Raw genomic sequence first — 13,941 nt, 5'->3', positions numbered from 1 at the left:
CTTGGAAGGATTTTTTTCTGTCAGAAACTTTAATTAATAAAGTGGTGTTACTCGCAATGTGATCCTATGAGTGAGTTATTTTTACTCTAACCGCACGATTAGTATATTTATCGCAGTTCCATAAGATACGTTTGTAACGTTTATTAACAGATTCACTTTACAAAAAAAAATGAATAATACAAATGAAAAAAAATGCGCACTTATTCCTATATAAATGCACTAATGTATTTTTCTATCCTTCAGTAATTTTACATGTTTACAAGCGTCACCCCTCGATTCTGTTTCCAGTTCGTATATAGCATGCAACATGTCTAAATGGAGGCGGATATGATCAGGAAGGCGAGCTATCTTCAATGAAAAGTTATAGTAATGCCACTAACAGTAGGGAATTTCTCTCCAACGGTTGAGCGGCAAACAACGTTTGGGAGTTCTGGCACCTCAACATACAGATTTCAGAGGGATCACCTTCAATGGCAGGTTATTCTTGTTTTCGATCGAATAACTAAATCATCTCTGCTGAAACATCTGAATCGAAGCAGAAAAGAATACGAAGACGCAAATATGGGTATCAGATAATCTGAGGGATCTGGTGATTTATGAAAGCTTTGTTCTGTCAATTTAACTGCGGTGTTCACAGCTCCGTCTCACCGCCACATGTCGGATAAACTAGTGGATTGTATTAAACATTGTGAAATAAATAAAGCCTGTAAGATGTCTGGTCTGCTCTTCTAGATATTTTACAGGGGAAGCGAACAAACGTGGACCACAAAACGACGCTACCTTCGTGTGTTTGGTAGTTGACCACAATACGAATTTCAGTGGTCTCGCGTCGAAGGGTAGTTTCAGTCGGAGTGGTTTCAGCTGAAGAAAGGAACGGGTGGGACAGGAGAGCGGGGCAAACGATGGGACAAGCCACGAATCTGTCGCGAATGCATTTATCGCCGGCGCAATAGAATACATCCGAGTATCAGCTACCTTTAGACGAGAACTGATTGAAATCGTTAAACATTAGTTGACGGGGGTCGTGTCGAAATCAAAGAATTGCTAGGAAAAGGATCGTCTCTTCGTAAATAATAATAATAGATGAAGATTTTCGTCTGCCGTATTTTGCTTTCAAAAGATTTATCGTTCTAAAATATTACCACGCACCGCTAAGGGTTGGTTTTCATCTGTACCAGCTGCTGTAGCAACGACATATGAAGAAAAACTGAATTGTAAGAGGCCAACCCAAGCTGTAGCCCGTTGGCTCTTGAAAGAGTGAAGAATAATAAGATTATTAAACTTAAATTGTTTGATGTGCGACACCGCAATTATTACATTATTGTTATTATGGGTCGCGGTACAAGCAACCGCGACTTGAATTTGCAGGTCCTCAGTGTGGCCTTATACATAAGCAAGGCATTTAATAGGTTTTGGTAAAATCATCGATCAACCAAACTGCAGTAATCATCCGGCATCGCGGATGACGGAATCATCGCTATCACGCAATTGTTACGGTAGTCCAAGCACCATTGTGACCCCGGCATAACCGCGTTCCGCCGCCCCTTCTCCCCCGGCACAGTTATAGCGGCATGTCGCAATAAAACCTAACAATAATGAAGTATATATATATATATATATACTTTGTTTAATAACAAAGTTTTATTTATCAAGTCATCATACATCCATCGACCGATATGTGACGATGCTGCCTATCTTCTGTTACTGTTCAAAAAGGCTTGCTTGACCGACTGGTATGGATGCCATGTTGCTGGCAACTTCGTTCTTAGTCAACGTTAACGGCAGAGGCGTTGGAGCTTGGCGTAAGTTGAAATTTAGTCTAAATCGTCATCTGGTGGCTTTTTTTTTTTCATAAGTTCCTATTTCATAAATTCAAATTGATGTCTTCGTGCTGCGATCGTCGCACGAAGTGCCCCAGCCCTCCATTCTTGGCGACATTGGCTCTTGTCGACCCACTTATTGCCCACGGTTCACTTTTGTTACCGCCTGTGATAATCCGTTCAAATTTGCCGTCTTGTGATGTCTTTGTAGCAGTCGAATTCAACTACTGCGAACAGCCCCTTTTAGCCACGCGATGCATCACGTCATGATCTGTGCAAAACGGTAGACGCTACGTTTCCGCATTAACACCCACGAAAATTGACCAAATACCCTCACGCTGATATTTTGAACACGAATGTGTTTGAAACGATTTTTTTTAGGTTATTACCTCAGATATACTGACAGATTAAGAAAAAACACTAAAAACACTATCTATTACAAACAATTTACAAGAGTGAAGTTCTTCCGTAGTTGCGTTTGGAATGAATTATAATAGTACGAAGTACAATGTCAATGCTTCACAGTTAAATCTTAACCGTGTAAATAAATACTTTAAGTTTCATATCCAATATTAGCGTTACGCATTTCAGACGGCTGGCACTTCCCAACACACAACGGAGAGCGCCTACTCCCGGTTTCAACGTTTGACCATTTCGTATTCTTAAGTTATAAGGTAAAAATGTTGTCGTTGAACCACCAGGGAGGTGAAGCCCGGTTGTCTGGTAAATGTTGGCAAGTCCCTAAAGAATAATGTCCATGATAAAGCACATAAATGACCGTCAATATATAACATATAATTCGTACTTGTCACTACATAAAAAATGTTTCGTTAGCTGAATGTATGGTACTGCATTAGTCAAGAATTGCTGCTTACGCTTACTCCCTTTCAGCACAAAGCGGAGTATACTTATGTTCGTTTCGAGCCTAGGCCGCTTCACGTGACCCTACGTTCAGTGCCAGCGTGCCATCACGGACTTCACCACCCCACTACCTAGATCCCACCAGTTGCCCATACCCTTTTTGTCTGTAATTAGTCGTATTGGTTTTTTTTTTTTTATATTTTGACCTATGCGTCGACAGCTCACCTTAGTCGGTAGTGTGTTTGCAGGTGGCTGGTTAAATCTCATTTTGGAAATACTTCTGCAGACAGGCAATTCCAACAACATTTGTAGCTGTTTTTTGATTTCTTTCTTAGGGTAGCACCACTATCGTTTTGATTTCACCGCCATCTTCCACTCAGCAACCTGCCCGATCTCTGAAAATTTCGCACTTGTTTCTCACTGGCATCCAACAATCACCAGTCATTGCTGCGTACCGTGAGTTGGCACACCTCAGTTTGGCTTGTTTCCCTATCTTCAGGGTCCCTCTCGTATACCATACGCTAGGTTGACGACAACGGTCCTAAACAGCTCCGCCGGGCTTCAAAGAAAAGGGAGAGAGCGGTCTGAACAGGGAATGGTTTGGGGTTAGCGTGGTGGGGTCACTTGGAGCCACGCCCAGCGTGCTTATGATGCGCCCTCCCCTATTAAGCTCCAGTGAGCGCCCAGCTGTGGGCCTCCTTGCTCATGGAGCCCCAGCTGATCACGGGTGCCTGTGACACGCGCACGAGGAGGAGACCCATAGCTCACTACAAACCAGCATCTCAACTCAATGAGCGACAGACCTCAAAGCACCAGGAAAATGCTCGCCGGAGAAGGTGAGGGATCGCACGAATCGTGTACACCTGTGGGGCTTACGAAGTAAGATTGGATTGCGTAGGGGAAGGGAATGAGTGAAGGGTCCAGTGAGTTGAGGCCCCTGGCAAGCCAGTCAGGAACTCAGGCACGGGGAAGACCTAGCTGATTGATTTGCTTGCACTGCTACTCGCTAGGCGGGCAGACTAGCGTCCCGCTGTCTCTGCCGGTGATGATTTTACTGGCGCTACTGTGTCAAGCTTCGAGATGGCTTGCCAGCTTGTTCGCCATTTCGGCATAGTTGCAGGCGGGCGAAAAAGACGTGAAAAATGCTGTGCTAACACTGAGAGTATGAATGCTGCTGGGGACACATCGGATGAGGATGACAAGTTTGTGGGGCACAAAGTGTAGAAGCTACATAATAGACGAAGTTTTGGTAAAACGCCGAGGGGTGACTTCGGAAGAGATGAAGCACAAACACAAAGCGACAGGGTTATCGACGTTAGAAGGTCCAGAGGGGTCAACGGAGGGGAAGAGGCAAACAGTCAGGAAGGCAGGACACGAAACTAACGATAACAGGACAGGTAGCGGCAGTGTCGCCAGGCCCCCAGCCGTCGACAAGATGAGGTCGAAGCAAAGTCCTAGATACAAAAGATCGACGTAGCTGATCTGCGCCGATGAGCAGGACACCAAGGTTTCAAATCGAACTTTCTTCGTCGCTCTCTCTGCATTTCACTTCTTTTCTTGCTGTCAGCAGCGAATGAACGAGCAAATTTCAGTGACACAGCCAACATTACAATCGTGCAGCGTTCCGACGTGGAATCAAACACTTCTGTTTTCCGAGTTCCATCTCGTTTTTTGTTCTACTGCCACATTATATGTTTCGTACCGACTTCTACAGACTTGTCAAGACATAGCCGCTATTGAGGAACCCCTTAGCCCTACACTCAATGCCACTGGCTCGTTTATTTCGACTACATAACATTGCATTCGTATGCGTTTTGACTAATTCAAAACTATTTTTGGGCCCAGCCAAAAAGCCACTAAATGACAAATCATACTACAACACTACCCCACAAAAACCTCACCAGGCTGGGCTTTCAGCTGCCGAGCATCGTATTGGTCCCATCAGATCTTTTGACACTAGACTTGACCTATAGCTACACCGACCTACATAGAGAGACAGTGACGAATGACAAAGCCAATAGGGAATGAATTTTCTAAAAGTACAATACGCTTTATTATGTTCGGTCGGATGTTGTGCGGGTACACCGCTTAGTTAGATTGAAACGCAATGTTTTTTCGGCATTGTGTCTTTCAAGCACAGTCGATTCATACGTAGGTTTTTTGGACCCCAGCTAGATAACTGGATAGGTTAAAATCGTCGTATCTAGATTTACAAACTGAATAAATGACAATTTCCAACATCTTATGTATCATTGACGTTGTACCAATCGATGAATTGGCGCAAGGTCATATCGAAGGACAGACTATTGCTGGCCACGCCGTCAAATGCAGACATGTAAGTGAGAAACTTGTTATTGTGTGCCATGTTCGACTCGACATCAGCTTGCCATAGCTGCTTTAAATAGTACAATATCTATGCCTTTCGCTTATTATCTATGTTTACTACTCCTGCCGCTGCTGCTGCCGAAAGTATTTGATCGGGAGGTTGGTTGATCTGAGATGATCGAAACGGGTCCCGATGACACAGTTACAACAACGTTGATCAATGAACTCGCTTGTCATCTAGCGACTCAGGCGAAAGGCTAACTTGAGTGCCGTTCATCTTTTAACCGAACAAAATCACCGAAGTGTAAAAGGACGAAGATCGTGTGTATGTGGGTGTCATCGAGCCGCTTTGACCTTCCCAGATAACGGCGGGCCATTCTGTCTCGTTATGGGTTCATTTGAAACATGCCGCATACGATTTTCCTTTCTAGCGGAGCTTTTTTTGACTTCATGTTGTAGTTCCCGCATGCTTACTTCTCTATCTCTTCGCCACGTCAATTCTACCTAAATATAATAGTATATTTATTACTTCTACTGTCTTTATATCATTATTGTTGAAATAGTTATCATTGATGATAATATTATTAGCTTTTACTCTCGTTATCTTTGCATTGCTCCCTTATTACTATACGATTGAATTTGTCGATAATAATAATAATGATAATAATATAATAGTTGCTATGTTTAGTTATTCTCGTTTCATTATCGGACTGGTCATTTCGACAATATGCTTCTTTATGTACAGTTATATACAGGCATTTCAGGGTCAGTGGACGTTGCTGGTCGTAAGCGACACTTTTCGAACCGCAGTTGCCTGACGAAATGATCCACGTACGCGGAATCCCCCGGAAATTTATGTCTGTGACCTGATGGTAAGAGTCGTCGTCATAGACGCAACACTGGTATCTAGGGTCCACGGCAAAGTACGCTGATCGCCATCGAGTGGGCCCGTAAGCTCTTAACGGGTAACCACCAACTCTGAAGATGATCAGCCTTACGTGCTCGCCCTCAATCGTTGTGTACGCTAACAGAGCAAATCATCGTTGCAACAAACAAGCAAGCTTAAAGCTTTTGTAAGCGGTGTGGATCGCCGTTTTCAACTTCACACAAACGTTTGCTAATAGACATCACTACCGAAATGTAGGTAATTTTTTTATTCATTGTTAATGTGATGGCAACGCGGCCGACGACGGCCCTCAGTCTGCGCGGGAAGTTTATTACCATAATCGTATTGTATTACTTCATGAAATTATAATATGAACACGGTTCTGAACGCTATGACGACTTGCCTTCGAATCTCCCCGCCGTCGAACGTGTTCCGGATGGGAGCTGGACGATGACGATGTCCTCATGAGTTAGTTTCACTTTATTGGGCCACAGATATTCATAGCATACAGATACGCTCGTATTTGTGCCTTGTTACCTCTCTATCGCTTTGAAAAATTTGTTCGTACAATCCGTAGTTGAAGGTCTGTGTAATCTAACGAGTGACTGAGTGAACGGCAAGTAACTGAAAGCTCGCTGACGGAAATTGTTTACACTTTGACAAGTTATGCCATTAGCATTGTTATTGTTGTTGCAGTTGTCATCAGCATCTATAATACGATGTGTTGGTCCTTCACGGGCGCACAAGTAGACACCAGTTTCAGTCACTTTATCAGCTGTTTGGGGGGTTACCGGGTAGCGGGCCTGTTGCGTTATTATTTTTCTCGTATCATCTTATTATTATCATCATTATTATTAGTCTGTAGTACTTTTTTCACAAAAAAACAAGGCGCTTGATGGTGATGCCGACTTGCAACATGTGGGGCTATATATAAATGTGAGGCCCACAATAGCAGAATTGCAATAGTAGCATTATTCTATAGTAACTTACTAACAGCCACACATGAGCACAGGCGCATAAACGAGACATGCAAATAATAATGTTCCTTTTTTTTTACAGAGCAATACTCGCTGCCCTTTTGAAATTACGCGCGCTAAATTTATTGTTCCGTCCGCCAAAAAAGGAAAAGTTATGCCTTGCGTTGTCCGGTAGTGCCGCTCTGGCTGTCTGTGTGTGTATTGATCTACTACTATTATTATCATTATGATGATTATTATTATTGTCATTTTATTCTATACAATTGACATCAGCAGTGTTCGGGTTTCGCCGGTATCACGTACCTAATAACTGCACAGGTTGCAGGTCCCCTGAATCTTGTGGGGTGAACACAGATCTGTTGGCTATTTTGCAGCGAACACCATCGCCGCTGGCCGGCAACTGGATGCACTTGCAACAACTGGATAATTTCGCGTTTGTCTATTTATGTAGGTTGGTCGTATTTATCAGCCTCGCTTACTGTATTACGGCGCTGACGGTCTGCGAAGGCACCCGAAGCTGGCGATTGGAGAAAATTGCAAGATCGTAAGTCATACTCATAGAGATACTTGCCCTTCGTAATTTTTCGATAAAGCCATATTGTATTATTTTGCTTCGCATGACATAGGCAAGTGTTCATTCTTGCTTATTTGCTCCTATTTTGTATTTTCCCGTTGTTGTTTGTTTCTGCGTTCTGTACCATAGATTCTTACAACGATGAACGTTGATTATATGTATATATATATATGCCACTGAAGTTTACCACCGTCGCTAGTAACAGACCTTTCTCTCAGTTATACTACCTAAATGACTAGTTGTGGCCCCGATGAATACGCGACACATTATTGGGAAAGAGCATTGGCTTTCCTCCAATATTTGGCCATGCGTTGCTCTCGCTGGAGTCCAATTCCGTTAACATTCACTACATTGTATTAACAGTTTTTCTGCGTCTACATTATGATATATATATGAATTTTTTCTTTCATCTTCCGAGATCATTGCGGCACACATCTTATACACATAATTGCTCTACTCCGCACAGGGGCAAAATGCATTTGATCTCTACATTTTCTTGTCGAACGAATTCCCATTAGTAGTTGTCTTTGTGAGGCAGTTTTCTTCCGGTCGTCGAAGTCGGGTCGAGGTCGTCGACTGGACAAAACCGAGGGACCAGATCAGTTTTTCGAAGGAACGTTTTTTTCCTTAGTCCTTTGTTCCGTATCTTTTCTTTCGGTCCTGTCGGGTGACTGAGATATGAGTGTACCCGACCGATGGTCAAAGAACTCCAGCGAAGGCAATTATATGAGTTGCGAATCGAAGGCAACGCGACTGTTTACTTATATCGTTTGGGGCCGTTCGAGATCATTGCCGCATCGCTCCACTGACAACCTTCTGTGGCCACGTTTCAGTGAGAGGCTTTGTACGCAGGTAAACGACAACTGGCAAAGGCATCCTGGTCTGGCACTGTTTACTTGGTAAATTGGGTTAAACTTGGTAGGCTAGTTAAGTTAGGCTTGATAGGTTCGTTAGGTCAGTTCACGTATTGTTACTTTGTGGAGAGAGTAAGGCGTTGCAGGACATCGCGTGATGTTGAAAAAGTTCGGCTTATCTTTATACAGCTATGTTCTATACAGGATTATATAGTACCAATAGTAAATGGGATTGTATACTCGCAGGGTCTATTTAGATTTGGATTTCGGCTACACGTACATACATGTTTCTACCTGACAATGACCGGCAATACGTCATACCATTTGAGATTTGTATAATGAACAAATATAGGTAGGATTTCAGAGTCCTGTCGATGCGAAACAAACTTCGCGGGTAGCAGTCGAATGAATGAACGAGATGCGGTAGAGGTGGATGCAAAATGCATTCTAGCACCCTAAATAATATGATAGGTTTTTGCAATGATACATAGCTATATGGAAGTACTTGTCGGGGGAACGATGAGACCACACACGAATTCCGTGAGAGGGAGATATAAGTAAATATAGAATAATTGACATACAGGGTCCTAAATCTACAAAAATACCTTTTGCTGCACCAGGTTCCTAACTTTATCAATGGCAGTCAGCTTTTGAACTGATTTGCGAAGCACTTGGGCTAGTGTAACGGAAAGTAAATGTTTATTATTTTTGAACAGCATAACTGGAGACAGCAATTGTATTAAGAAAGATTCTAATTCGTTTGGTTGTTTCTCTAGCTTCAGTTATCCTGCAGGTTTGCGAATAGTATACCTAAGAAACAGATATAGTTAGACAACGGATATAGGACTACCGGATATTTGTCTGTCTATAACTGTTTGTTTGCCTGTGTGAGCCTAAATGCAGAGAGGACCAGGGCACCTGGAGGAGCGTTTCTCCCTTCAGACCACCGTGTGTCGCTTCATATGCAGCGACAGATGGTCAGAGCGAGAGAAAGCTCTTTCACAAAGCCTGCATTGAAACGGCCGGTCGCCAGTGTGCTTGCGGTAATGTCGAGTCAACTCGTCTGAACGGGCAAACTTCCAGCCACATCCCTTCCAGGTGCACATATAAGGCTTTTCACCCGTGTGGGTCCTCAGGTGGGCCTTCAGGTGTGAGCTCTTGGTGTACGTCTTCGCGCAACCTGGGTGCGAGCAGGTGTGAATCGTGACTTTCTTGCTCTTGCCAGCGCCCCCTAGCACGCCCATGCTGCCTGCGGCTGACCCAGCCATGCCCGTAATTCCCTCGGAGATGCTCGATCGTCGGCCGATGCCAGTGCCAGCGCGTCGTGTTACGGTGCGCTTCAGGGCCGGACTCAAAAGGCTGGGACAAAACGTCGAGGCAGGCGGCGCACACGTGGGGGACGCCATAACCGACGGTGACGTACTGACCAGGAGATCAGCTGATAGGTGAGGAGAAGACGGGGGAGTGACTATCCGGGGATACTGTGAGCCATTTTCCGGTGCCGTCGAGTACACACAGCCAGCGACCTGTGTTTCAGGTGACGCTGGCGGAGAGATCTGTGTGGATCCGGGGGCGACAAACCAGCCCGATGGTGGAGGACCACTCTGCTGATTGTAACTGCCTACGGTGGTTGGCGGATATAGCTTGAAGTCGTCAACAGGTACAGAACTACTGTAGTAACCGCCGCCTGGTGAACCTATCGATGATACGTAGCCTTGCGGCGTTTGAGGGATCTGAGGGACGACTTGTGGAGGATAGCTAGCCTGAGGATGGTACAATGTTTGCTGTTCATCGATAATCTTCGGGCCTCCCTTCACATCGGGGTAGATGGACTCCCCGTACAGACTAACGGAACTGTTGCCTTCGTGTGGAGCGTAGGACGACGTAGAGGAGGCGGGTGATAGCTGACCGGTCGAGTCGGAACAGCGAAATGCTCGGTCGTGTCCTGCACTGCCTGGACCGGTAGGCCCTACGGCCAGGGAACCCGAGCTAAGCAAAGGCGTACCCGAAGCTAAAGGATGGCCTAGCGGAAGCGGGCTGGACGGCGCGCCGGAAGAGGCGTCATCGTCGTATCGCGCCGGAGCAATTGTAGAAGGCACAGACCCTGCCAGGCCTGTTGCGGCCCCCATCGTGGCGGGATGTTGTTGCCCAGAACTACCTAGGCTTCCATGATGGACCAATAGCTGGGGACTGTGAGGACTATGCGGACTCTGCGGATGGTTGACCGCCGCTAACGAAACGCGCACATCGGGGTGTACGTCGTCAAGAAGGAAGGACTCGATGTCTTGCCACATCTGAAATAGAGATAAACAGATAGCAGATGTACACGGTCAGTCGAAAAGCCTAGTTGGGTTCGTTTTTTTAAATGGCCAATTATAACTGATTTAAATGTTTATTACTACAGTTCTCCCACTAAAGTTCTTGTAATATGTATCGTGATTAGTTCCCGCATTGTATTGGAGAGGACATTGATAAAATGACGAAGTCCGTTTCCAATATAACAATGCTTATTGAGCCATTGCTCAGCAGGCCTACAGTTACAGATCTAAATTAGTTGATCCTATGATGACTCTATTATATTTTGGGTTGTTGATTTGTGTTGTGTAGAATTATTTCTAATACTAACAACTTATATAAACTATGGAACATGTGATTTCATCATCGATTAAAAGACTTTCAAATTGTGAGCTGTCACTTTATAACGCTATATTAGCAACTTTGCATCTGGTTTCCGTCCCGCTTATCCATCGTTTCTATCTTTTAATCGGTTCTATCCTGCTATTGGCTTCAATTACCTCAACCAATGTGAAGTGAGCACATTGAGCCTGACCTGTCAATCTGCGAACTTCATATCTGACTCAAAATTCACTTCATCTTCTCCGACGCTTTTTGCTGACATCCTAACGGCAGGAATCCCCTGCCTTGACACTCCTACACACATGCACGCATATACTAGATGGACGGACTGTCGACCTCTGAGCTTGGTCGGCCAAAGGTTTTCCTTTGCTCACATTAGCTACATTATGGGAGGGAGCAGGAAGGAGGCCCTCCTCGGTGGACAGCAACTTCAGAGCCAAGCTCCTCAACCTAAAGAAGTTGTATAGGGACCGAAGCTAGCTAGCAGAGGGGAAACGTGTGCAAAAAGATCAACCAACCAGATCGTCGATTAGAGCTAGCAACCCCGCCAGAGATGGATGTACCGTTGAACGAGATCAGCGACAAAGCATGCGAGGTGAGCAGGACTGGTTGAAGGACTCCGTAGGCAACAATAACAAGAAGTAGAAATAAGCAGGCAAAGTCAGCATCATTGTCCAGGATGAATCCAGGCCGCTCTTTATAGACTAAGCTGGTTGCATCGCCACCGAATTAGAAGCCGCCACAGCAGCAGACGGTACAGGCCCACTAAGTCCTGCATTAGAGGCAGTACTATATGTTATGATTCAGCACTGATCGGGGCTGTCGTATAGCCTAACCATCTCGGGAACACTCTAGGATAGTAGACCCCTAGCTGAGCGAGCCGAGAATCTCTTTTCGGCTAGATGCAGTCAGAGTGGTGCCACACCCAAGCCCGAAGCCGAGGCTCATCGGGCGTCGAAACTCAAGCTGGTGGCCGAGAGAAACCAACTCGTACCGCACAACACACAGCGCACTCATCACCCAATGGTACATATGCACAGCCAGCCATGTACGAGCGTTAAGGTGCGCACACAGCGACACTCACAGTCGGCTGTAAGACCTCGATCGCAACCGCTTGTCCCTTGTGTAGGACTATTGGCATACCCACCAACAGCTCGCGGGGTTAGAGCTGCGTGCTGTATCTCCAGGTAGGTTTTTAATTCTCGTCTATTTTCATGACACACAGCTTTTCTTCTTCAATGGAGTCTTCATGAGATATTTTATGGAGTCCTATGAAAAACGACGGCATATCTTCTCGATCTTTTGTTTTATATCTGCTTTCGCTCGCCTATAGTCGTGCCCATTTTATAATGTTGTTGTTGATGGCGCCAGCGGCACTGATCCTAGTCGCGTACAACGATGCCGACGGTCAGACAGACAGACAGTCAAAGCGAGACACGGGACGACAGCTTTTTGGCCACCGACTACTACAAGAACCCATCGCTAATCGAGTCACTAGGTACTGACTGACATTGGCTATAGAACCCGAGTGAGGCATGCCTTTTCTAGCTAAGGCCGCCGCCAAACTCAACAGCAGCAGAAACAACATCCCAAGTCAACCATCGTACAGGCAGATGGTCTTCGCGTTTCAAATTGATATTTTACGAGGGCGCAAAGTTAAAGGCTAAAAGAACACAGTGAGGCCTGCCTGACTAACGCTTAAAGACGTCAGTAGCGCAGCACGGGACTGCATCCATAGCGACGGCGATATCGGCTAGCCAGTCGGTATATGTACACTGCTGTATGCTGCTATCGCCCTGATACCGACCTTTCTTTGATGGTAACGCCTGCCGCCTATTGTACTGACGTACGACAACCAGCATGTAACGCAGATTCAGGACCGGTAGGAAAGGTTGCAGTTGTTCTTTGAGAAAAAAAAGTCAACACTTTGGATCTTTATGCATTTAAGGTGTTCATGACCGGTCCGGTTGATCGCACGTTGGCTCGCTACTGACAGATGATCCGAACGCTTCGGTAATGTCTGTTACAACTCACGTGCCAGGACCGCAGCGGTACGCCGCTAATGCGCTGAGCGTCCAGCTGAAACGAAGGGCGAAATCTCTCCAAAGGGATAAGAGCCGCTCCGTGAAGTCTGGATCCGAGCGAACTAAAAAAATGGCAGAAGTTCTCTATGGTGCTACGAATGATAATGCTTTAAGGCCCACTCTTATACATTGTCCTACTAGAGGGACATCGATGGCTGCAAAAGGCTTACTCAGGATGGGCCGACCGTTCCTTTTCGAGGAGTCGAAGGTTGAAGAAAGTTCATAATAGTTACAGAAATGTAACACATTGTGTGTGCGTCTTATGACTATACAATTAAAATCGCATCGGCGTTACCGCCAAACTACTACTAATTCGAGAGCTCAAAGAAGGCGAAGTTGCCATCTCATTCGGGATAGAGACGAGAGATAGATCTGTAAATGCGCGAAGAGTCTTTTGACCGATATAGAATAGTCCTCTCTAGTAAACTGGAACTATTAGCCCGCTAACGAGCCAGTTCGGTTGGTACCGCTATCACTTAGGTTGTAGAAGTAGATTTTAGACGACAATCCTAGGCGAATATAAATGCAGGCTAAATAGAGAGCCAATACTTAATCAGCTGCCGATACTAAACTGTCGTTGGTTGCCTCCTAAAAAAAGCGTCATCAATCGCTTTGAAATGCGCAAGAACAAGCTCCTTGAGAAATCGTTTGGCTCGTAGCGATTATCTTTCGATCAGGTTTAAGCCACAGGAAAAAAACGGGCGATGAACCTAAAATGACGATTGGGATTTTTAAGGCTGTGTGTACAATACCTTACTACCTACTTCGGAAGGAGGGAAGCACAGCTGCATGATATTCTCCTAGATTTCGTTATCCATCCACTGTTACTATTACGCTATGATTATGATTCTTTAGTGTCAAAATTGAATCATATCTTAGCTAGATAAATATTAAGTAGTAAAAATATTCTTACGTAAATTAAA

General features: G+C 45.1%; 1 protein-coding gene across 1 annotated transcript; it reads right to left on the bottom strand.

Annotated features, from left to right (window-relative positions):
- Nucleotides 1-4,706: 4,706 nt before the first annotated feature.
- Nucleotides 4,707-10,591, bottom strand: LOC111269950 (uncharacterized). The gene has a single exon (XM_022849889.2). It carries the CDS (start codon nucleotides 10,589-10,591, stop codon nucleotides 9,236-9,238), a length of 1,356 nt encoding a protein of 451 aa, XP_022705624.1. The 3' UTR covers nucleotides 4,707-9,235.
- Between the last annotated feature and the right edge of the window lie 3,350 nt (nucleotides 10,592-13,941).

Source organism: Varroa jacobsoni, unplaced genomic scaffold, assembly GCF_002532875.2.
Source record: "Varroa jacobsoni isolate VJ856 unplaced genomic scaffold, vjacob_1.0 scaffold_1426, whole genome shotgun sequence".
Taxonomy (NCBI): Eukaryota; Metazoa; Arthropoda; class Arachnida; order Mesostigmata; family Varroidae; genus Varroa; species Varroa jacobsoni.
Note: the sequence above shows the minus strand (reverse complement) of the source record. Positions and strands in the feature narration are given on the sequence as shown.